The sequence below is a fragment of the Fistularia commersonii genome, chromosome 14, assembly GCF_037954325.1.
Source record: "Fistularia commersonii isolate RoL2024-O1a breed Wild chromosome 14, RoL_Fcom_v1.0, whole genome shotgun sequence".
NCBI lineage: Eukaryota > Metazoa > Chordata > Actinopteri > Syngnathiformes > Fistulariidae > Fistularia > Fistularia commersonii.
Genome location: NC_141297.1, coordinates 9,948,320 through 9,975,528, shown reverse-complemented (window position 1 = coordinate 9,975,528; position 27,209 = coordinate 9,948,320). Strand labels below are relative to the sequence as shown.

Genomic DNA, 27,209 nt, shown 5'->3' with positions numbered 1-27,209 from the left:
AAGAGCAAGAAGCCTGGTTCAATTCTGACAGTTTTTTTTTTCTGTTTGAAGTCTCTATGTTTCCCCTGTGCATGCAGGGTTTCCCTTGGGTTCTCTGTTTTTCACCCACAGTCCAAATAATTGCAGGAGGTTAATTGAACATCCTTAAATGACCAAACTAGTGAATTAATCAGTAAATGACAGTATGCTTCTATATGTGTCCCTATGATCACCCAGTCTTTCAATCAGTCCCCTACTCTCACCCAAAGACAGCTGAGATAGGCTCATTCGCAACCCTGAGTGCAGGATAAAGGATGTAGATATATGTATTTAACAGAATGTATTTTAGGGGCTATTTTGACAAATACAATGTAGTATAAGTGGCCCTGTGAAATTAGATATTGAAACCACAAAGGCAACATTTATACAGGAGTCTCCTAACATTATACATCATGTGTGAGCAAAAAAGTGTTAAATGTTTCAATCATTGCAATGAGATGTCTTTACAAATATTGGTACAAAAAAATAGTCCCACACAGTGAATTGCCAAGTGCAGGCAGGTATGAATAATCTTTCTTGGCTAGTCTGTGAATTTACGAAGGCAAAAAAAAACCTTTGACTGTACTTACAATTCAAATATAAACTAAAGCTCTGTTTTTCCTTTGGTTCTTTTCTGTTATCTTTTAGGGGTCCAGTGAGTCAGATGGGAAGCCCCAAGCCTGCCATGCAACAAGGAGTTCATGGAGTTGGAGGGATAGGAGGAATAGGAGGAGGAGGTGGAGGAATAGGAGGTATGGGAGGGGGAATGGTGGGTGGAAGAGGAGCAGGCATGGGCTCTGGAGGAGGTATTGGGTCAAGAGCAGGTGAGCCATATCGCCTTGCTACTCATGAGAGTCCTACTTCCCCTCGACACATGCAGTCTGCCCAAGGGCCAGGTGTAGGGCAAGGCTCGGGTTCTGGACATGGGATGGGTCATGGGCCAGCTGGTTCCAGCATGGGAGGCCATGGAGGACAGAGCCCAGGTCAGCATGCCTCCCGCCGAAACCTCCAGGTTGACTTCAGCAGTTCGGGCGGTTCCAGGACAGGGCGCTCTCCCTCAGTGTCTCCTGACCGTGGCATGACACCAACCTCACCTTATTCAGTGCCACAGATTGCACCAATGCCAAGCAGTAAACTGTGTCCAGTGTGCACCACCACAGAGCTCTCCAACCCACCGGCCGTACCCAACTACAACACCTGCACCCAGTGTAAGGCAACGGTTTGTAACCAGTGCGGCTTCAACCCCAACCCACACCTGACTGAGGTATGTTTCTGGAACAGTTGGATTGTTTCCCATTGTGATTTGGATTTTCCATTGTATGACTGTAACAATACATATGCTAAACAAAATGGTTGCAGTTTAATGCCTACACACGTGGAACAAATTTTTAATTTGGATTTACAGACTAGGTTTTATATTGTAATTTACCACTGGGGAATAGATAAGTTGCATTTGTGAATGATTCAGGCCAAGGAGAAAGGACAGGAAAATGCTAAATTAATAAAGGGTGCCAGTCAAATCTAAATGGGAACAGAATGGTGACAATGACATGGCATCGTGGCCTAGGTGGTAAGAGTGATTTCTTATCTTGGAACTGAAAGTTCCTGGTTTAATTCTTCTTTGTCTGTCAAGGTATTATTGTGCAAGGCACTGTATCCATTACAGCTCCCCACAATTGCTGCCCACTGCTTATGGTTCATCCATGATGGGTTGATGCAGAGGCCACATATAGCTGACATTGTGCTATGTAGACAATTCAATGTGCCATATACAGGGATTTCTTTTTCTTCTTGTACAAACAGTACCTTTGCCTATCTGAAGACAGCTCATAGGTCTTTTTAGTTGCTGTTAAATGTGCTGTAGGGGTAGTCTCTGTAGTGTTCCAATAACCCATTCAAAACAACTGAATAGTCATAAAAAATGTCAAATTGGACTGGCAACTTTGGTGGGTGTCAGCCTGTTATCCTGAAAGTAGACAAAAATATTTGGCCAAAGGTTCTTTGGTCTTAACCTACATTCCTAAAGTTAGAATGATTCATCATCTGCAATTAGCACCATCAAGACGACTCAGTGCTTTTGTTAAAATGACCTTGGATTGTGTGCATTTATACCGAATGTCATTCAGCAATCGCTGCTGCATACTTCAATGTTTGCTGCAGCCCTGCTTAGAAAATATTATATCGACAATAGATATATATCTGAAAAGATTAGCAAGGTTTAAATTTGGCCAAATCACACACAAAGTCTTATATCATCTCAAGCATTTTGCAGGTGCTGATTACAAACTGATAGATTGTCTGATGGGTTGTTTTCTTTTCGATTCTTTATAATTCAACTAATGGATGGCCAGATATTTGAGAAAGAATCTTTGACCCACAGCTATTACTGCAGAACTCATAAACAAACCACAAGTTTTATTGTGTGTTCTTTACCACCATTGATAGCCAAAAGTAAATTTCCACATTTGTGGACATCAAAATATTTCAACTTTGATTTCATCTTAGAGCTTCCTGCTCTAGAAGCTGAGCAAAACAATTCTTCACAATGATATTGAATGGAATCAAAGCACTGTTGACTAGCATTAAGAGGAATGTTTACTGTTCAGGAAATAGATACATGTCAGTATGTCCTTAAATAGAAAAGAAGGTAGTTTTATGCAGGACAAAGGACAATGTTTTAGTGCTGGGTGGGTAAAGTATTATTTCCGAAATTTTTGCGCAATCTGTTCCTATTATGGAATGCATCTGCTGAAGACACAGCATAAGCCAGGTAGTTAGGAGAGACAATAAACATAAATACTCCCTGCTGCTGATTGGCTGGATCAAGGTCATGTGGTTTAATCCAATATTTTTTTGATACTTGGAAGTTCTCAACACCAGTATCCCTGATTACTAATCAGTACACATTCAGCAGGTAGATCCTGATTTTTCCCTAATGAAAAAAAAAATTTGTTTATCACACACAAAAACTTCCCCGACTTTCCTACACAGAAAGTATTTTGCAATTCATTTTTGGTCATTTGTGATTAACTGAGCCTCGAGATGTAGGCAGCAGATGCTGTTAATACCCCATTGGGGGTTTGGATGGATGGAAAAGAAGAAATCTATGCCACTTCGAATGTTAAATTTGGCACAAATTTGATCAAAGGGGGTGAAAAGGTGAAGGAGGATATAATATCATAATAATATACCAAAATTGTCAGTATATTTTTAAAAAGGATGAAGGGGCCAGGGGGGTGGTTAAATGTTTCTTGATGGATCAGAAGTGGATGCCTTCAGAGAAACAAACAATCGAAATGTTGTTAATGTGACAAAAGCAAGTTGCATCCCCCTGAAAATACAGCCCATGTAAAAAAGAGGTATACACAGCATATCTAATCTCAGTACCCTTTATTGTACTTTCTCACTGATTAATCATGAACACTCTTCAAGTGTCCTCATAAATAGATGCTTATTGTATGGTAAGCATGTAGCAGTGACTGTACTGCAGTCATGGATATCAGTTAGCTTACCTTAATTGTTTTATAAATATAAAATAGATTCATTGTGATCAACATTTGCAAAATAAAGGGATTATCTATAACTTCAATCATGGGGATAGCAGTAGCATTTATACAATATTCCCATTCCTTTGTTACCTATTTTTAGAAATGTATTGTAATTTGTAAATACACTTAAACTTATTGTGAGGATTTGCTTTTGAAAAATATTGTTAATCACATATAAGTAATACATTGAGAATGAAAATTTAAAAGGCTAGTTAGTAACTCATTATAAATCATACATTCTCCTTATTCATTCAATTATATAGTTTTCTTATTTTGTTGAACTTGTGGTTTAATAGTGTAATTATTTCAACAAGTACAATAAATGATGATATTTCACTTGAATATTAATAATTAGGAATGATCAATATTTAGAATGCATTTCTTAAATATACAAATATTTTAATTAAAAATAACATCCATTTTGTGTATGAGGATTAGAGAGAACTAGTGCTATGGATTTCCATTCATAGAAATCAAAATGTTATCTCTTATGTTTTGTTTCCTATTTGATTAACAGAGTTACATAAGTAACACGACAGTCTTCCAGGTCTTTGTGAATCTTCAGCCTTGTTAAGTCTGTAGCTGTGAATTAATACTTAAATTGAGCATTATCTGTTAATATCAGCACTAATCTACATTGATTAGTGGTGGTGTGATTGGTGTCTCGGTAATCTAATAAGCGGGGCCTCTGCATATCTGTCATGTTGTGCGGTAATTTCATTTGCATCAAATGATATTTAGCAGCCTTAGCAAGGCCAACCAAACAGATTATTTGATCAGATTCAGGGGATGTTCTTTTATATCTGTTAAACAATCTACACAGAATTTCAAGCTGCAAATGATTTTTTTGATTGTAATGAATGGGTGTTTTTTTTTATTAGAAAAACAAATACAAGAATGCTGTGAAACCCATTTTTTATCCAGGTTGCTTAAAGCTGTGTATTGAGTGGTGAGCAGCTTGCTATGACCAGTAACATGGATTAATACTTTGACTGCCATTAGTGCTAAATCAATGTACCCTCTGCCCAGGTAATATAATAAGCTCTGCCAGCATCCATATCATGTTGCATTTAGGGGACACTTGCATTGCCTTCTGTTTTGCCCTCTACATCCGGAGAGTGGCCCAATTTAGGATCGGGGAGATATTATTTGTAATCAAGGGGGATGACATAAGAAGAAAGGGTTTTATACTATTTGTCCTTCTTGATCCATGTTGAGTGACTTGCCCTGAAACTTATTAAGTTAGTGAAATGAGATGTTACTTACTTGGACAGTAATTGCTATTTTTAAGGTCAAAATGGCAAAAGTAAAGGAAGCATTTTTTTTCTCTAAAAATAGAGGAATCATCTTCCAATTATGGTATATTCTGCTTTGTTAGTCATGGTTATTAATAGGTTTGATCCACCTATGAATATAGCTGATGGATTTCAAAGCACTGAATTTTCTATGTATTGACAGCTCAGAAATACTAATATTTGTTAAACATATGCCTATCAAAGATGTTGCAAACCTATGCTGTGGACAGTCTTACCTCAAACTAAGCTATTATAGTTGGTGTCAGTGTGAATTATTATTTTTCACTCTGCTAATAGAACAAGCTAGGAACAAATTTTGGACATAGAAACTCAAATCATCAAAAATAAACACTTTTCTGACCATTCCCTTACTGATTGAAACAATGAAAATAAAATTATGCATAAATTATAATAATTCTCCAGACACTTTCTCACAAAACACTGAACTGCAACATTTTTATTTTAGATGTAGTGGAATGTAGAGGAATTTCCTTTTAGAAACCCTAATTGGAAAGATATTTAGTATTTGCTTAATGGATTTGTGGATTGCACAAATCCATCTGCACAGCAGTCACCCGACAAAAATATTTTATTTCTCATACAGAAGACATTATAAGCTCAAGAACTGAAAAGCTCTTGTTGCCCAGTTCTCTTCAGAGTGACAAGTAAAGAAGAGTAAAGAAACTCTAATTGAATGGATTCACACCAACTGGGCTCACCCAATACTGCAGTTGCTTGCAGGAAGAAAAGAGAGAAAACATCGAAAATAATTGACTCCTAGTCAATGACATTGCAATTATAGATATATTCCCTACAAAAGATGGAATTCTCATTAATTTGAGCTGCCAGATAAATAAAATCCCAAAGAAATCCAATAGATACAGTAATCTAACAGTATTATGCAGCTAAAGTGAAGAAAAAACAAAACCTTTTTCATTGTCTACTCATTCATATGAAAGTTTGCATTATGTAACTGATATTGTTATTTCATTTGAGTTTAGAAATAAGTATGGTAATTTCACTTGTACTGCCTATGTTTTTGTGTCATGTCAGAGAGAGATAGACAATGAAAGAGACAGAGAGAGAGACTTAGAGACAGGAAGACCAACAGAGAGATAGCGACAGAGATGAGACTGTTAACAGATTCTCTATGTCATAGAGTATATATTAATATTTATACATATATGAATATATAATTTTTTCTTCCGATGAAACTGAAGTTCTCCTGCTCTCCGTCCTGTCATTTTACATAATCTTGAGAATCATATATCATATCATATCATATCATATCATATCATATCATATCATATCATATCATTTATGTCAATTAGATTACTCTGCAGTAAATGTTTGAGCATCCCATTGTTGTGCTGGCAGATAGTCCAGTTGCAATGAGAGCAAATGCATATGTATATCAATGTAAATGCTGAGTATCACAGAAAAATTTTCCCCTATTGATTGCTGCTATTTCAGACATTGTCTTTGATACCTCCACCTGGCCTGTTGATGTCTACCCACCATTTGTCATCTAAGCCTTTTGGCAGCATACTTTCCTTCCTGCAGTTTTGTTGTTGTTAAACAGACTCCGTACTAATTTTAGACAGTGTGAATGTAGGGTTGCTAATAGAAAAATATGTATGTATGTGTGTGTGTGTGTGTGTGTGTGTGTGTGAGTCGCTTTAATTACTTTCTGGAGGAACTTGCAGAGTGTGCTTTTCTGTTCTCTCCTCCATTCTCAGCAAATGTCTTTCATACACTTTTTATGTCTGATTTAATAACATTCAAAGACTAACATGCAGACAACTTGATTTGTGTGTTAAGTTTTCCCTCGATGGTAGAAATAACAGCACCTTATGTGTCACTGTTCATTTTGGGACATTAAAGCATTTCCTTTGAGCCTATAACTATTGATTTTTTTTTTAGTGTTGGGGCATCCATCAGTAGTGGCAGTAAAAGTATGTTGTTTTTGTCTCACATTTGATTATTATTACTAACATACAGACATTTTGTCTTGAAGTGTTTTACAAAGGAAATCTACAAAATGGGAAGTAGGGGTATGGAGCACAAGATAATAATGAGGCAGCTGAATAAAGAAAATGTTTATTTTACATCAAAGTATATGCAGTATAGTGCTATGATAGTTAATCATTTAAGTATGTCAGTAAAAGGGAATAATTTGTCTTGACGCCCTGTCAACAAAGTGAGAAATGAGAAATTATATTAAAGATGGCATAGTCTGGGGGAAAAGGCAGGAAGGCAGACAGGGATTGTAGAAATTAAGTGACATGGTAAGGAAAAAACAGAAATAGGAGACTAGGATATAGACCTATATGTTGATACCTATGATGTCAATCTATTTTGTTTCCCATTATGTTTTATTTGTTTATCTGTTTGTACTATACATAAATCTTATTGTTCCGTACAAGGTGTTCTTTTTGATTTAATTTAGTTTTTTTCACTTTACTTGCATGACTATACGTTAAGCCTTTCATACATCGGACATTTTTTGATACTCTAATTGCCAATCAAATAACCTAAAATGATGAGTCGTCTGTATTAACTGCAACCTTGATAGATCTTATACATACTGATAAAAAAGTATATAGAAATAACCACAAGAATACAAGAGAATCCCTAAACCCTTTTTTTTCTGAATTGATATTTATATTGATAGTTTAATAACTATGGATAATCAATATATACATTGTTAATAAAGCTTGAAGCCAGCCATTGGACACACTCAAGTCATGGTGTTGAACCAATGCAACTACCTCCCTGTAACCTAATATTCATGCAATTACCTTACACCTCTATTTCTGATAGGAACCAAGTTGATGATAATAATAATGATAATAATTATCATAATCATAGTAATGCGACAGGTGGAAGATATTGCTTTTGAGTAATGACCACTTATATTTTTTTACTGGTGATATATGTACTCTGATGAAAGGATGGAAACCAGGTGCCCATAAAATATGAGTCAGAGCAACAATTTCTCCATCATGACAGACATGGCTGTACTGACTCTAATAAGAGGATATATTTTCATCCCTGTAAAGAGAGAATAATGATTATAATTCAAATGATCAAAAAAAGGACAGGTGGTAGGTGTCAGTCCAACCCCACTTCTACTTTTCATCTATTGGTTGAGTTTTATGTCTATATGCAAATGATAAACACTTGCTTACACAGTCTATTTATTTATCATTTGATGTGTCTTTTTTAAACTTTATTCAGTCCTTCATTTACCATCACTTTCTTGTATTTCTATGTTGTTGTTTGTTTTGCAAAGATTTGCTTTTTATAGAATAAGTTAGAACCTAGATTACTCATTTGAGCTACAGGACACGATATCCCCAGAATAACCTCTCCTGTCGAAACCAAGCCTGATGAACTGAAGCTGTCCAGATCCTCAGCACAGTTATTTCTTCTTTTTTCTCTGTGTCAGGTACCTGTCACTAATCATAAGGTAAACCAAAAAACTGTTGAAAAAATTCATGGAATATATCAATAATCGATGGATCACTTATTTGGTCATTACTTCCTGTGAGTATTTCAATCAAAAAATCTTAGACCCTGAGACAATCCATGTGAAAGATAAAAATAAAATCATATCAGATGCAATGGAATTTGGAAAAAACTTCTATTTTAACAGCAGAGCTAAAAATTAATAATTCTAGAAAAAGAGAATACGTTTGAGACTTCTCATCTTTTGTTCAGTCTACGCATCATCTGTCTGTCTCATTCCTTGGTGTTCACATAACTGTTTACTTTCCCTTTTTTTATTCTCATATTTTAGACACAACTACCATTGCTGTCTGCCTCTCAGTCTCACTGTATCTCTCTTTTTTCCCCTTCCTCTTTGTGGTAAGGAAGCATTCTGTCATGCATGGCTGTCCATGAGTGAGTGAGGAATCAGAAGTCCCAGCAGAGGTACAAACCTCCGCCAAACAGCAAAAATCTTATTCTAAATTCTCCAGTGCTGCTGACAGCACAGTGAAAACACACATGCCATCTACGACTCACAGTTACATATATGTGGACACATGGACAATATGTTCCAGAACAAATTTTATGAAAACTTGTGTGTTTCTTGTGTATAAATCATCATGTGTATGTTTCCTTTGCATATGGTATTAGCACTAACAGAGTGTATTTTCCTTGGGAGTTCCATTCAGTCCAGCCAAAAAAGGAACAAACAACCAAAATAACAAACAAAAAAAAACCATTCATCAGACATACCCAGGATCACTTAAAGCAATCATTCTTTGACTCATATAATTGTTTTGTCAATGTAAACCTGTCCACAGAAATATTTTTACTTATTCCATTCGCCTCTGTTGTGTCATACCTAATGGTGTGTTAGCAGGTGATGGAGCAATGTTATTTTGAGCACTACTTTGCGGATATGTAAAGTGCAGGGCCATAAAAAAGCTTGACTGCTGTGAACACTGATTTTCTTTTCTTTTGCTTAATGCTAGTGCTTTCAGATGCAAAACAGCAATAAGTTTATCATTATTTTCAAAACTTCAACTGTACATGTAACATAATTGGTCTTTCTGTTGAACTGTCCAACTAGAGAGATTGGATAACAGAACTAGAAAAAGAAAAAAAAGGAGTTGAATGGAATGTCGAAATCAAATCGACAAGGCTTTATTTGCCCGCAATTGTTTATTTTTCCCTCTTCTGGGCGACATTTCTGCTTGAATGCAGCATTCACGAAGGTGAATAGACAACAGCAAAAGGTACAGTGTTTTCCTCTTCAGCTGGTCTATGCAGAGTGGTAGTTTGATGATTTTCCTATATTTTCTGGAGAATTTGGCCAGCTGAATTTATGTATTAATGTCCCTTATCAAATGTATATATATATATGTATATATATTTAACATGCCAAATAAATAAATATATATATATATATATATATATATATTGCTTTAAGCCTCTTGAGAGGGGTTGGACTCTTTTCCAGTCTGGAGTTGCCCCCGGTGAGAGGCGCCAGGCAGTTATGGGGGATATTGATTGCCCCCGTCTCAACACCTACCAAGTAGACGAGAAGGTAGCTTCCTTCCGGCTTTGAGTTGGGGGACAGCCTTTGACTGCTGTGTGTGCCTATGCACCCAACAACAGTTCACATTATCCACCCTTTTTGGGGTCCCTGGAGGCGCTGCTAAATAGCGCTCCTCAGCCTACCTGGAAAAGTCTACTCAGGGGTGTGGGAGAGAAGGGCCCAACAGGCTGTTGAACCTCGGTCCAGCATCTTGCCCCTGGCAGAGTCCTGGAGCGGATCACAGCCAAATGTGAAGTGGTTGGGATGAGGATCATCACCTCCAAATCCAAGACCATGGTTCTCAGCCAGTTAGGTAGCCTGCATGGTTAGATGGATTTGGGAGGAGGTCCTGCCCCAAGTAGAGAAGTTCAGGTGTCTGAGGGTCTTTTTCACAAATGAGGTTTGGATGGAACAGGAAATCAACTGGCAGATTGGTGCAGTGTCAGCAGTGATACAGACTCTGCACTGGTCTGTCCTGGTGAAGAGGGAGCTGAGCCAAAAGGTGAAGCTCTCAATTTACCGGTCAGTCTACTTTCCTACCCTCACCTGTGGTAACAAGCTGTGGCTCGTGACCAAAAGAGTGGAGAGCAGAGTAGAATCTCTGCTCCTCCACATGGAGAGGAGTCATATGAGGTGGCTTGGGCATCTGTTCTTGGCATGTTCAGCTGGGCCGAGACCCCAGGGAAGATCCAGGACACCCTGGAGGGAATATGTCTCTCGGCTGGTATGGGAATGCCTCGGGATCCCCCCAGAAGAGCTGCAACAAGTGGCCAGGGAGAGGGAAGTCTAGGCTACGCTGCTTTGCCTGTTGCCCCTGCGACTGGATCCCAGAAAAGCGTGAGACAATGGATGGATGTGGCTGGATTGTATGGAAAGAAATGTATAAGATCAATAGCTTTGCCACCCTGTGGTATTCTGAGTTGTGATTGTGTGGGAGTCAGGAAGAGAAGTTTGTCTACTCCAGCCCAGCCCACAATTCATCAATGATCTTTCAATAACAACCAGCCTGGTCTCACCGCTGAGCCACGATTCTCACATTTAATTACACAATCTTCCTCCCCCTGCTGATTTTATCTGTCCAAATGTCCAAGCTGATTAGAAATTTGCACACAAAGTCTGCCCAAATTTTTTTACTGATCAGGTACTGAGACACATCATATTTCATTTTATGAAACAATTAGTGTAAAAGGCTTTATATCTTTTCATCCAAATTCATGCCAGCTTCTGAAATAAAATTCCTCTTTATTTTTAACACAGTGCTACAGAGGCTTTGACAGTGAAAGCCCAGTTCAGGAGATACATTCTTCACTACATTCTCTTTGACTATGAGTGGCCCTGGGGAATAACACTTTTAACCCTTCCCATGTTACTGCCCTGTTCGCACCAATTAAACTCACAGAAACATGTTTCCTTCGCCTTTTAAGTCACAGAGCCCCTTGTCATTCTTGTAAATCCCTTTGTCCTTCACATTTACCATTTTTTTTTCATCCTTTTGTTCCACTTGTATCCTATATTTCTCTTTCTAATTCCCTCCTTATTTTAAATAGTGTTCACTCCTTGACAGGTACGCTGTGCTTGTGCCACAGAAACTGAGTCACTCATGATTTGGGCAACTGTATCTCTAAGTGTGACTATGTGAGTGTGCCTGGAATATGGGTAAGGCTTTATCTTTGCATTTGTAAATCTCTGTGGACACGTTGGGATATCTAGCCAGAGAAATCAGCCGGGAGCAACTACGATGGCAACAGCATTATCAGGGCCACAAGGGGACATGCTGAACACACAAATGCAGCATGTGTAGTTTCCAAAAAATCAGGCATGCCAAAAACCTACATAGCTATCACATAATATGGAGAGGAATTCCTGTTGTAAATGTAATCTTTATTTATTTTATTTTTTTTTACTGAATATACTGAAATTGAGAAAATAATCTTTATGCTAATGTTTGTATCATATGTCTAATATGCCATTTCATATGGCACTTACCCAGGTGTATAATCTACAAACAAAAGCATTACATTAGGTAGCTACATATTGTACAATTCAGGTAGCCACCACGCTCTGGTATTTTGAGCTTATATTTCCACATCTGTGGTGAAATGAAAAGTAAAAAAAAAAAAACCTCTTTAATAGGGGGTGGCATGGTGCAAGTGGATAGTGCTTTACTCTCACATCACAAAGAAGCCTGCTTCAATTCCAACAAGAGGACCTCGTCTTGGATTTCTTAAACCAAGAAGAGTTTTTTGGTGTACCCCTGAACTGTGTAAAACACTGGAAAATTTCAGAAATCTAAACTGTTCATTACACTATTTTGCAAATACAAAAAATATATTTAAATATCTAAATGTAATTTGTATTCAACATGTTTCATTTGAGTTTTCATTTTTCATTTATGCTATGATGTCAAGAAAATGCATTTTATAAGTACCTCTAACTTCAGTCAATATTGTGGTAAGAGGTTAGTTTGGCAAAATTCAGGAAACAAATCTTCCTCTGAATGGGTGAGTGAGTGAATGGTTGTCCATCAGTATATGTGGCCTCTGAGTGGCGACCAGTTCAGTGTGTACTCTGCCACTCGCTCAATGACAGCTGGGAGAGGCTCCAGCGTCGCCCATGACCCTGAGTGCAGGATAAGCGTCAGACGATGGATGGATAGATTTTTATTTAAAGGCAGCGCTCTATGCCCTCTTTAATAAAGATATTGAAAAGATCAAATTTTGTCAGATTTTTTAAACATCAATATACCATCTATATAAATCTTTTTAATTTCCTCCTCTGTGGTTTCTGCTTTACCATTATTTTATTTTGGCTAACAATAACTATTGCCTTGGGCTTCAGCTGATATAATTTAGATGCCTCTGTCTCTTTTCCTGATACACTGCTGTCATAAATTGACAGCAAGTTTCTGGTTCTGCAGTTTTGGCAGTTCTGTTTCGGCTTCTGCATGTCATTTCCTTTTTCATATTAATCTATATGTTTCTTCTGATGTTTCTTTCTTTTCTTTTCTTTTCTTTTCTTTAACTTATAACTCATCTTAAATTTCCTACTACAAGGCGCTGACATACTGTGTCAACTTCCTGTGTATATCATACATTTGGCCAATAAAGAGATTCTGATTCTGATGATGATACCTATTCCAAGAAAAATAGGCAAAAGTCTACTCAGTTTAAACCAGCCAATGCAGCCATGGCCAGATCATCATCCTTAGATTTTGTCATCTCAGAGGATGAGCTGATATCCCTACTATTATGAATGAAATTAATTACACATGAGTTTTGAACAACAGTGGCCCCTTAAGATACAAATCACATTATATACATTTTTTTTTCAACCTACGAAGTATGATTTGAGGAATTTTTTTCCTTGAAATACAAAAAACAAAATCATGATATGAATACAAGAGAGAGAAAATTAAAATTCAAATCTGTGCATTACATGCAAGCTCCCACAAATCAAATACACTTCATGACGCCAGTGCATGTTCTGAATTGACGCGTATTACAATACTATAAGTTGCAATAACTTTTTTTTTTGTTGTTCCTTACATTATAAACAACCTTCTTTTTCAGGGTTTATCTATATTAATATCCTTATTTTGTGGAGTTTGTTTTAGGGGTAGTGGAATGAATTAATTTGTTTTCTGTTATTTTAAATCAATTGAACATATGAACCCACTTCTGGAACAAATTGCATTTGTATCTTAAGGGACCACGGCATGTAGTTTTTGAGAAAATGTGTTGAAAACATAATGTCCTTTGTGAAAAGGCCTTTTCGGCTCTTGAGAGACACACATGCCATACTGAAAATATCACGCTGTCTACTAACATCTTGTTTGTTCCAGCAGAATACATCTCTTATTAGAAAGTAAATATGGGTTATGGGAAATGATGTCTGTACTTGTGTCACAATAAGGCGAGTTCAGGATTAGCTCTAAATATAGCCCAACAGATATATCACAATGATGGTTGCCTAAAGTATCTGGCTTTAGCCCGATGAGCGTGGCTCTCTAACCTGGCACTTATTAAACTCTCATCTGCATGCAAGAGGGAGGCTCTGGAGGAACAAATACAGTGTAAAAAGATGAATTATATAAAACCCTAATTGTCGGCAACTAACTTTAAGTTCCTTATTGGCAACTGGTCATATATCTCAGAAAAAAAGAGGATGAGGAACTTGCTTCCTCTATTTTTTAACTCTGAAGTACCAAGTCCATAACCTTCAACTTTATGGTTACAATTACAACCACAACTGCAAAGTCCCTGAAAGAACCTATATTTTTTATGAGATGTTAATGTATCTAAAAACCTAACCAAGTTGTTTGTGTTTAAACTTGTGTCTGAGACAAAGGGCTGTTGTATTACAAAACATAGCAATTAAGCAGCGAAAACGTATGGTGCTGCTATTTTCATCACATTAGAAAGCACAGTATTTGCTTCAAAAAATGATTCATTTCACAAATCTACATTTTTTAATTAAATAGAACTTGTACAGTAGTTATTTTGCTTTTACTTGTAGCTCCACTTCTGTAACTATACCAGCACTTGTACTCAACAACCATTTTAATGAATTTTATGAAAGTGGCACAGCATTTCAGTATGGTCTGAGCTTTTTTTTTATTGTTTTATAATGTTACATTTGTTCAAGCTCCCCCATCCCCATTTCATTTATGATGTTTTAGTCTGTGGAGGAAACATGAGATAGTGTTTTGGCCTTTACCACCGCATAAGCTGCCGCTGTCTCTGCATCCAGGTGCTTTATTTGAGAGCAGTATAATGAGAAGTTTCAAGTCTCTGTGGCAACCATATCGGAATATTGACTTTTACAGTATATCTAATATTTCTTCCATGTTTTGATTGATTTTGTACATCATACCACTTTACAGGTATTGTGATAGTGTAAGGATAAGCATGATGCATTTGGATAGTACATTTTGCCACTTACCATATCAAGATATCAGTATAATTTCAATATTTGTCCAAATTATCGGATACACTGTTCTAGTGAGATAAAGGAATGAATGATGGACTCCTTTGTCCCCTTTGTTGAAGCTTGTTTTATTCCCCCTCCTCACCTTTATTTTTAATAAATGCCTTCATGTCTCCTTTTCACTAACTCCTTCTTCTTTTCTACCGCTTATCTCTTTGCCCTTTCTCTCTCATCCTCTTTCTCCCTCTCTGGTTTTCAAATCCATCCTCCGAGCAGTGCAGAGCAAAATGGGGAGCAATAGTTATCTTTCTTTATATATGATGAGGATCAGGGCTATTCTTGCACAGTCGGGCGGGATGGGGGAAAAAAGAAGGGGAGAAACTGAGGTGCTCTGGATTCTCTCTCCACATGCATTAACCATGAGAGCAAAGAAGCAGGGAGTCTCCTCCTCAACAGCCCCGAGAGAGAAATCCCAGTGAAGGAGAACCCACCTACAAACACACATATTCATTTCAAAAACCACACACTCACATATCTGCGCTACGAGAAATAAACATCTTCCCTCATATTCCCAAACACACATGAACAGAATGAGCTTAGTTGCAAATAGAAGGAATTCAAGATTTGGACTTCATGTTCAGTTAAGTCAAAGCTTTCATATCTTTTTCCGGCACAGATACTGACAACTAGAGAGATAGGCATCAGCTAAACTGAGAGGAAAAGAAATAAAGAAGATTAAATATAAGTTAAAAAGTTATAAAGAGAGCAATTTTATGATCAATTTTAATACATCACATATTTCACTGTATTGATCTGAACAGAAATATTTATATGTGTGAACAAGTCCATAACAATATATTAGACAGGTATAAAAACAGGTATAAAACAGGTATAAAGATCAGGTGTTCTCTTCTCTGCTGGTTTCAGTTTTTCTTTGGCTTTTCACTAAGAATGAAATGCCCACCCAGAAATACGATAATCATCTAGTGATGCTAATTCATAGCACATGTGCAATGAAGGAATTAGTATAAGATTAAACTACAGGAACACATGAATAGTGGTTGATGGGGAGGGAATGACTGGCTGCAGGTTTGTCAAAGACCATTTAGTCACTGTCCTGAGTGATAAGGCTGTGATAGAGGGGTTATGACTTGTTTACGCTCTAAAACCTTGGCACACAGGTCCAAATATCTTATCTACCTTTTTTTGTACAAGTCAGCAGACACTGTTAAACATCAGGTTTGATTCTTGCGGTTGTTCAAAGTCTGGCTCAGGACCAGTCAGGCTGTCACATGACTCACATGACAGGGTTGGCGAGAAACATATTTAAGGTCACAATCAAAAATTACCTTGAAAATGTACCACACATTTTTACTAATTATTTACTTTATTTTTTTTGAAAACTCTTTAACTAAGAAGTTACTTAAGTTATATTTTATATTTTCTTTTTAACCTGAAATACCTCAGATCATGTAATTTGGATTGTAAAAACAAAGTAAAAACAATATGCTTGTTTAATGCTTGCCTCCCTTAATTCAGCAAATCATATTTGATCAATTGAAGTTAATCTACCTCTCAAATCCATCAAAAGACATTATGACTTTGCAATCTAGTCATCCATTCCCCTCGCAAACCTTCCATTCATTAACCCATTCATTGTTCCAGATATCTTGCAGTCCCACTCTCTTTCTCTTCCATGCATATATTCTTCCTTTCCAATGTCCATCTCTCCATCTATCCATTACACTACAGTGGTTTTGCCTTTAAGCCTGTCTGTAACAACTATCGATCCAGTTACTGGCTTATAAGGTCGTAGGCTTTTAATCACAAGTAACATGAATTCAAAACCCCCATCCCCGCTCCATCAAGCTATCTATCTTTGAGTCTGTCGATTTTCTCGCACAGGCTTCCAAACACAGATCATATTGGTATCAGCTCAGAGTGCAGAGTGCTGAGGCAGATTTTAATTAGTAAACATGTGTTATAGTGTAATAGTAACCAAAACTATCAACTGGTTGGATCTGTGAGAAGGTAGTGTGTATGTGGACTCAGATAACATGATGAGAACAAGATTTATGAAATTGCTGTGTGTGTGTGTGTGTGTGTGTGTGTGTGTGTGCTAGCACTAAGCGTAATAAGTGAACGGTAAGTATATTTTATGACTGCCTCTCAGGGAGCAGCTTGCTGATGGTAATCCCAATGACATAGACGTGTGTATGTGTGTGTGAGTGTGTGTGTGTGTGTGTGTGGGTGGGTGGGTGTGTGGTCCATCATCAGGATAAGCCAGATAATTAACTTTCAACTACAGTTCTGTTACGAGCTGAACAGAGGTGTCGTGTCTATTTCTCAACATGTCCCTTTTTTATGAATTATGAAGTAATTTCATTGTTCCAGTCTTCCTTTTCCAGGCTTATCACGGGTTTTCTGGAAAATAAAGAAGCAAATTGTACATGTAGTACATGTTTATGCCTCTTATCAAAGTTTTTAACATTTCAAAAGCATCCATTCCTGTTTTGTATGCAGGGCTCATTACACCCTTTTACAGTATGGTTGACAACTTGTGATATCTGCCATATCTGATGTAAAGAAATCAGTACAAATTCAATATACAAATAATCCTGAGAATACCAGATGATAAACCCTGTTAATCAAGTGCCTGGATCATTTACAATTGTCATTGTCATTGTCATTGATGTGTGTTATTGTATTGTCTCATTATAGATACTGCATCTTCTTCCACCACTACTCACCAGCCTGCATCATATATTAATATATATTTTTTCCAAAGACATCAAGGACAGTATATTACCTGTTGCTGCAAATATTCAACCTCCACCTTTTCCATAAAGTGAAGTAATTTTAAAACTATGTGTAATGTAATGTAATGTAATCATTACATATGATAATTGACCCTCTATGTTCCTCAGACAAAAAAACAAAATGTTGTCATTGTAATTGTCTGACACTAAGTTATTTAAATAGCTGTTTTGTTTTGTTTCTTTACATTTTTTTTTAATATCGTTAAACTCAAGACAGACCTGTGTTAAAATATAGCATTACATCCTTTGGGGAGATCATTGTGTTCCGTAAAGCACAGTATATGTGCTGTGGCACTTTGGATTGGTCAGTGAGTTTCCCTACAAATATGTAGAGAGTACAAATGTGTGCATGTTTCCGTAATTTGTAGAAACACTGGTGTTTCTTCACATGGGAAAACTTCCGGGAATATCCTCGCTGTGTGGAATATTGATCAGTACATTAGTCGCCTGCCATGTCTGTAAGCATCAAGACAAACTGTCCTCTTACTGAAGTCAATCTGCGTAAGAGCCTCCACTCAGTGACTCAAAGTCAGGATGAACAGGAAACGTGCTCTGAACTCTTTTTGTGTGCCCTGCAGATCTACAAGTGTTACATTTCAAACATTTCCCCATTTCCTGTTAATCCTCAACCTTGTGAGTCCAACAAAATGTATATGAAAGTTCTCCCTCTGTCTGCCTCATCTTGTTTGCATGTGCCACTCTCTTAGTCTTGTATTTTTTGTAGATTCCTTCACATGACTATCACCCCTAATCAGCGTGATACACATTCTGGGCATGAATTGAGTGACTTAAATTAGCTTTATTTGTGATATTGTCCTCAGTCATATTGTCTAATAACGTATACGATGTATTTCTTTGTACCATTAGGATAAAACAGCTCAACACAAGGGTAGCTTCCTTGAATGCATTAGGAAACTGCATAGATTTTTCAACAAACATTTACTGATTATAACGAGCTACCTCTGTAACCCATCTTCATCTCATTCTCTTTACCTTTTTTTCATCCCATAACCCAGTCAACCTCAAACTCCCTGATGTTTTTGTTAAGACAAAAAAAAACATTATTTCCACCATCCTTACTGTAATTTATTTTGTCTGTTTTTTGGGATTCTGACACACTGAATACTGATATTCATGTTTCTGCTCGCGTGAGATCTATTTATTTGCCTGGATAGTGTAGATGGTACACAGAGTCCAACCTCGACTTTACTCCTGGCTGTTTAGCTTTAATTCCATATGGAAATGCTTACAGAGTGACTTAAATGTCATGCCCAGTCAGTTCTTGTCAGTCAAAAGACAAGAAATCATCTATACTGATTCATCTGTCTGTCTATACATCTATTTGTATATCTGCTCTCTCCAAGTACATATATTCGTTTGTGTGTGGGTGTGTGGGTGTGTGGGTGTGTGGGTGTGTGGGTGTGTGGGTGTGTGGGTGTGTGGGTGTGTGAGTGTGTAGTTCATGCATCGATATACATGTAGCATGTTGCCATGACAGGGAAAGTGAGTGTCTTGGACTAAACCACATCATCTCAAACTGGTTCCTGGTGTGATCATCCACTATATATTTCTTGTAACCTTCAGCCGATTTGAAACAGTTAAAGCTCATGACAAGTTCATCTACTGTTCATCTACTGCTCTATTTCCCGTGAGAAGAACACTGAAATTTTGCCACCAGAACCTCAAAAGTGCATATCCCTGCGGATAGCAAAGTAGGGATTTCACTGTACAAGGAAGCACATTTCTATACTATACATGTGACAATAAATGCTTTGAATCTTGAATCTTGAATCTTAAATGTAGGCTCAGTACTCTTGCTATGCTGCTACACACCTCAATAAACCCACAGGAGATGGATTCATTAGTGCTAATATATTCACATGGTTGAGTTCAGAGATTTAGGATTTTTTGCCTTAGACTCTCTCTCTCCTTGCCCCAGTTTGTGAAAAAATTGGACTTTAAAAACAGGGATTTACCCAAGCATACAGTTAAGAAAAACTGAATGGTTAAAAAAACATCTGATTTTCTTTATTGTGATTCATAATGACAATTGGTGAAATCCCTTTCTAAAGAGCATAAAAGGAAACGTCCTGTCTGCAACAGTGGATTTTAAATGTGGTAAAGGTGAAAAGGCACGTGAAAGGCTATAAGAAAGTTTAGACAATCCCAGCATGTTTCTTTCTGACTTGACAAAAGGCACAATCAAAAGAAACAGCCCAAAAAACAACTTGTATGTTTCCCTCTTCCACATTGATATTAGAGCAGGGGGACAGTAGGCTATTTTCTCATGTAAACGTTTAATAACAGACTTGCATTCAAGACAGTCATAAGTGTAAAAACCTTTGCAGAGACTGCGTTGAAAAAAAATCACCAAACTTTGGAACTAAACAGAAAAACAGATGGTTTTGATTCTGCTCCCAGACTCCAATCAGATCAAATCAAAGAGAGAACTATTTGTGGATGTTCGAAGGTCTGTTAAATCTGTTTAGCTACCACAAAAAGAAGCATTTATCATCATTGCTTTTGCCAACAGCCGGGCATCAGCTGGTTGTACTGGTCTCTTTCTAGCTTACATTTATATGTGCAGCAGGCTGGAGAAGAGAAACAACCTCCATTTTCATTACAGCAACTACAGGTAAATACAGGCTTTGATAAAAAAAAACTAATATAACTGAGAATTGCTGTGCCTTTTGTCAATAGTTAGTGTTTTTTGTAATGCAAAGATGTGGCTGATCAACCCCGTTTTCACAATGAATCCAGTGACGGGTCCCTCTCACTTGTAGGGGCATGGGCGCTCCGGAGTGAATATTTTATGTTGACATGTGGTTGTCGTGTGAGTATGTGTGTGTGAGTGAGTGTGTTAGTGTGTGTGTGTGTGTGCGTGTCTGGGTTTGTATCTGTGCTACATTTTATGTGCAACAGCCAAAGGAAATAACACATCCTGTTGTTAAAGCCTTAAGGAGCAGGTTTTTGTTTTCTATTTTCTTTTTCTCAGTCAAAGAACTGTGGCTCACTTTGAAAGGTTCGTGTGCATGTGTTTTGGTGTTTGTCGATTAAGGGCTGTGTAGAAAAAGAGATCAAGTGTCCGTTCACCTCTGTTAGACGGGGCAAGAAACTGGACTGTTCCTCTTTTTTCATTATTCATGGAAGAGTAGATTATATGAATGTTTGCAGCCAGCTCTGGGTTGCTACCAGTTTAGCACTTTCACAGTAGCGTATATTTACTGTGTGAGGTTTTGTAGCATCATCTTGTGTTGGGGTATGATCCGAAGTGAAGCCATCACACTGGCTCTTTTATTTATGTTCCGTAACTTGTCAGTCAGTGCTAGAATTAAATTGGTTTCTGAACAAGGGTTTTCGCCGTTTGTCGTACAAAGCTTCTAGGTTTGGTGACAGTTCAAACTCCCATTAAATACACACCTGTGTCATTGAATAGGAAATTCACAAATTCTTTGCAGTTCAGTTTTTTGGAACCATACAAAAGCACTCTAGCTTTTGTTGGAGAATACATTTCAATATCATTTATGCGATATCCGGTTATAGAGGTCATATATGCATTTTTCAATCATGGCAAAAGAGTAATCTTCTGTAATTTTACCCTTTTCTTCTGCATGCAATAAACAACTTTACCCTATTGATAATAAAAATAAATATAGTTAAGCTGCAACAAGAAATTGGAGCCTGTAAGTTATTTTGATGGAAGATTGACCAATTATGTTCATGTGTTTAGCAACACATATCATGATTGTCGTGTCCCAGGGCATGATAAGTGAATCTTTTCTCTTTTGTGTATTTTCCTATGGCTTGTATTTTGATCTTGAGGTTCTGGATATTCAAAGATATTATCTTTACCTTTAGAAAACACTCTTCAATATCTAACTATTGTCTGACATCTTTGGACAAATCAACTTATTGAATGAGGTCAATGATCAACACATTGATTGATAATGAAAATGGTAACATTCTTTTAAAATGTGATGCATCAACATGTTCATTAAGACCCAGTGAAGTGACCAGTTATGATACTATATATTTATTGCCTTATTGATAAGCACAGGGCAGAAAATAAACTAATAGCTTCAGCAATTAAGTTAGTATTATATTATATTTAGACCTTCCTACAGTTCTAACTATTTGATTAGAATCTGTGTGTTTCAACAATTTTCCCCCATTCTGCTCCTGCAGACTAATTTATGTCAAATTTGATTAGTGAATAGCATTGCAGTTAGCCAACATACACTCACATTTCTAAAACTAAAGAGGCAGCATGAGAAGTGATTTGCAGTTTTGTCTATTTCATAATTTCATTCACTGGTCTGGTAGTTTGTAATGTGATTTAACATAATATTGAGACAGTTTGAAGTTTATTAATTCTTTAGAAAGTTCAAATTTGAAAGAGTCACTCTTTTTCTGTCACATTTAGGACATTCATGCATTTGATTTTGTAGAGACTCTCAGTAGAATCCTCTCTTTTTTGTGCTATCAACAATTTTCTATATTTATTAAATTTTGAATATTTTTATACTGCAATAGCGAGTTTCATCATCATCATCGTCATCATCGTCTTCATCATCATCACAAATGCATGGTAAAAATTGTATTACACTAGTTGATCTGCTCCATCAAGCTTCTATCTTTGATGGCATAGTGCATGTTTGTGTGTGTTTTCAGATCTTGAGAATAAGTAAATCCTGATTATGTAAATGCAGACCTGAGTTTCTGACAGAAAATTAAAAAGAGGTTTAGTCTTTGGCTCAGCCATAAGGTTGGGACAATAAAGTTAGAAGTGACCGTAGTTTAATGCTTGATGTAATGGTAAAGGTCTGGGTAAACAGCTTGCATAATAACACTGATTGCCCATTTTACAGCAGTGTGTTTGTGTTTAGCAGTGTCGGGTCTTAATAGGGGAGAGCCTACAGAATGCACTCTGTCAGTGAATGCCCTCAGTATAGGATAGCTGTGCAAACCTATATAATTATACGATTTTTCAATCTTATTGATTGATTCCATGAATATGTTATCCTGCATTTTTTTCTTAGTAATAGTCTATACTTTTTGCATATTGTATTGCATTGAGTATTTTAATATATTTTTGTTGATGCATAGAATGTTTGACAAAACTGCATATATTATTTTTGGCTTCCAAAACACCATTATTTTTTTCATTCGTGTATGTTCAATTTTCTTTATTTTGAAGATAATGTACAATTATAGAGCTATGTAAAAATTGGAGTTCTTAAATAACATTTGAGATGGGCAAATTATTCTCAAGTGTACCAAGACACACACGTACAGAGACGGGAAGAAGAATGTTCAGGAAATGAGACCTACAGGATTGAGGATGGCTGAGCTTCTTAGGATAAGCTGAAAATGTGAGGCTCCAACGCGAATGTGTGTCGAAAAGATATGTTTTGTCTTCAGTAAAAGTGATGCATTTTGAAAAAAAAAAAAGATATTATTTCAAACTGGAATACATCATGTCTTGTGGGTACAAAGGAAACTCTGCTTCTCAGACATTAATGTAAAATTCCCCTTTTTTACATTTCATGGTTCTTGGATGGATAGGTAAATATAATTTAAGGAGGGACGAATAGAATTAGATTTAATAAACTTTCAGGTGGATGTTCTCTCTCATTTCTCGAAGCAGAAGAATGCATGGACAGCAATGTCATTGCCAGGGCTTATTTTTAGAAAATACATTTACTGCCATTTACGCTGCAATAATATCAGCGGCCCTGAAAATTGCCTGAACTAGCTGAAACAACACATACAAAGTGAGTGGGAGAAATGGACTAGAACTTGAGGGGAGACGTGTGCTCAAACACTTTGAGGGACATAAGACACCTGTCATAGCTTTCCAATGATAAGTTTATCAGTCTCTGGCATGGCAATGGTTTCATATGAGGTTTTGGACCGTACAGTGAGCCCCTGGGTGTTTTGTAATGTCAGCTTGTGCTTGCTCATAAACAGTGTTGAATGTTTGATGTTTGTCTAAGGTTGCAGGGAATGTAAGTAGAACTACAGAATACGCTGTATAATATATTGTGAGTTACACAGGGCAATATGACACATGATTTCGGGAGAATAGGACAAATGGATGTTCACTGTGATAAATGAAGCAAAGGAGAGTGACTTTGGTTCACTGAGTGCAAGTGATTATTATGCCCCAGCCTTTTCCTTGTTTTTTATTTTGCATTATGGGAATGTTTCCATCAACACTACACTGAACAGATCAGGTCTGTTTGCTTACATCCTAGACATATGTTAATGTTAATACTAAAAATGCTTGTTTGCCAGCACTGTACTGACATTGTAAATGCTGACTCACAGAGGCGGATTACCAGAATACTGTAATAGCACCATCATTAATGTTAACGCGCCCAACACGCACACACATACACACACACACACACACACACACACACACACACACACACACACACACACACACACACACACACACACACACACACACATACACACATACACGCGCACACACAATTTTGGACCAAATTACCATATTTGCTTATGGAAGGGATACACGCCAAAGAAATTTGAACTAATTTAAGGGTAATCAGCAATCAATACACTGCAACAGAAAATTATATAAAAAAACATTTTCAACCTTCCCTTTAAACCTTATTTAAACCTAAATTTAATTAGGAAAATAGTCATGTAATTTGAGAATTTATAACAATGTCCAAATATATGTAGCATTGAATTGTGTAGGCTGATAATAAGATGAGCCTATGGCTCTCAGTTTAATTTAGATCTACATAACGCTTACAGTATAATTTTGACATAGGTATCACAATCTGCTCTCATTGCCAAGCAGTTGCCCAGGCCAAAAGCCTCTGAGGAACAGAAATGCCTCTGGACATGGTGACATTATGCATTCTAATAAGCAATGCTGTGCATGCAAAAGCTGAGTGAAGGGCGTGTTGATTTACCAGAAATTATTGACAAAACACATTCATATATTTCAACATTGCTGTAAAAATATTACATTTGTTGGCCTTCAGAAAGCATTGAGTATCTATCGTTCACTTTCTCAGTAAAATGCCCAGCATGTTTGGTGATTTTGTCCTATGATGTAAACTTCTACTTTATCATATTTTTCTTTTAAATATATATGTGTCTAAATATTTTCATGTATGGAAATTGATCGAAAATGAAAACCTTTTTGTTTAATCTCTGGGCTTATTCTAATAATTTTGTGTGAAGGTTTAAGCTACAAATTACCATTCTGACATAATGATTTGCCATTCCAAGATACATATTTAGCACATTGGAATATTGTTATAGTGCAGAAACAAAAGGCTTCAATTCTGGTATCCACTGCATGAGTGGCAGATAATCTTTATTTTTAAATTAGCATTAACATTTTTAAACATTAGTTTATACGATTTCTGAAATATATCCTTGAAAGCGTTATAAAATTAGTGCAATAAAGTTAGAGGGTATACACCCTTCTTCAAACAGAGTGAATGGGAAACACGTTAATTGTATCGTATTGGATACAGAAATGGCAGAGGCTATAAATAAGACATATGTAACCTTGAAAAACGAAAAAACAGAATTATCTGTTTGGTCAGATAATAAGAATAAGAGGGCATGTTTTTCTTGTTATATGATGTTTCCTTCCAAACCTGTTAGAAACACTGCTTGGGGATTCACTGGCTCTAACCACATAGAACCAGAGGAGGATATTATTTACTGCTGTGCTCTTGATTAAGCTTGACATGATGGGTACTGAAAAGCTGTCTGGATTAAGAAACTGCTGACTCTTTTCCCTCAACGCTTTCTCCCTCTCCGTCTCTCTCCTCTCTATCCCTAAACCGAGCCTTCATTCTTACAAGAGTCTATTATGATGTTGGTTCTTAAGTGATTGAATAGACAGACCAGGGACTCATTAAAATCAGACTCTTCCTTTCCCAATCTACCTCTCTTAAGTTCCCACTTGCTATCTTCATCAGATGTAATTATAGCAGCACACCGTGGGAGGTGCCTGTATGGCAAAAATTATACTTTCAAATCTCTTTCTGCCAGAGCTATCCATGGAACAAGACCTACATTTTCAGTCTGATCAGAGAAATTAGAGCACAGATGAGAAACAAAAAGCATGTCAAGTGTAAGGCAAAAGGGACAGAATTGTGATAAAAGCAAGGCAATAAAACAAGGAGTTGAGATGCACAGAGGAGAGTGAAAAGACAGCTGCAAAATTAATGTCTGGAACAAGAGGAGGATGTCAGGCAGGAGTGGTGTCTGTAGCTGCTGAGTCAACAGAGCATGGGATCAGGAATGCTGTCAAGAAAATGCCAGGTAGCAAAGTAGGCTGGGATGGCACAGTGGATGGAATTGCTTAATTTGTCTGCATGACGGGTGCAGGCATTTTTAGTGTGTCTTCTCCCTATGCTCGCCACATCTTCCCCTAAGATTTAAGGAGCCACCTTGTCCTGAAGCACTGCTCAGGAAAAAAAAAACATTAGGGTAGATTCAGTGGACAGGGGAAGAGGTGTTACAGTACAGTACGCTTGCGCATTGCACTATGGGAAAGACAGGAAGGGAGTAACATGCTGTGATATACAGTCCGTGCATCGTTTGCAGAGGAGATGAAAAGGCAGTTTTTATGGCTTCTGAGGGTTTTTAGAGGTGGACCGAAGACTACAGAAGGACAGACAGGACACTGTTGGTTAAAACAGTCACGGGATATTATAGAGCAAAGCAATATCTGGACACTGGGGAGTATCAGCTGTTATTTGGTGGAAGCGGATGTTGAAGGACAGGACAAGAAGATGAGGAAGGGTGATGTTTTTTTTTACTCAAATAGTAATAAATGTCCAATATGCATTTATTTAACATAGCTGTGTATCTCTGTGTAGGATTTATGAGTGCCCATACCTCGTGACCCATATGAATTTATGTTAAGATCTGTGAGGTATGTACGGCAAGTCCTTTTAACACATTTTATATATTTTTTGCTTTGCAATCAGTCATCGCTTTAGCTTATTCGTGGTTGATTTACTGCTTCTCTCTTCTATTTCTGGTTAATTGCCACTCTCTGGTCTTTCATATTTTTTTTTTCAAAATGGAACATATTCTATGTATATCCATATATATGCGCTTTATCTCATCAGTTGTGTTCAACCTGGATAAATAAAGATATTGTCCATGTTGTTTATTAAAAAATGTGGTGCATTGTTACCGAAATAGCAACGGTATTTGATATAATCAACACTAATTATCTTTAAAATGGAAATAAAGACACGCTTATAATGTATTATATTTGTATTGTCCTCCATCCCGGTTGGGGGACCAGTCCGTGGATCATTGGTCCCCAAAGAAAATCTTTCTTTGTACAAATAATAGTTTTTTCATTAGACCTTCCAAATCTTATTTTTAAAAACGACTGTTTCTGCCTTCACCTTACTGCCTACTTAATATTATAATTGCCTAATATATAATCGTTGTACTGTGAACTGACAAATGTTTTTATTATTTGAACACCAACGTCTCTAACTGGTCTGCGGAAACATTTTCATGCATAAAACCA

At 37.0% G+C, this 27,209-nt stretch overlaps 1 protein-coding gene across 4 annotated transcripts in view; it reads left to right on the top strand.

Moving 5' to 3' along the window:
- The first annotated feature begins 670 nt into the window (after window positions 1-670).
- The window catches only part of bsna (bassoon presynaptic cytomatrix protein a), a 110,180-nt gene continuing 83,641 nt past the window's right edge, over window positions 671-27,209 (top strand). For all 4 annotated transcript variants that reach the window (XM_086159951.1, XM_086159953.1, XM_086159952.1 and 1 more), the window contains exon 1: window positions 671-1,282. In XM_086159951.1, coding sequence (XP_086016077.1) covers window positions 683-1,282 — 600 coding nt within the window. In that variant the 5' untranslated portion in view covers window positions 671-682. The remainder of the gene's footprint in view (window positions 1,283-27,209) is intronic.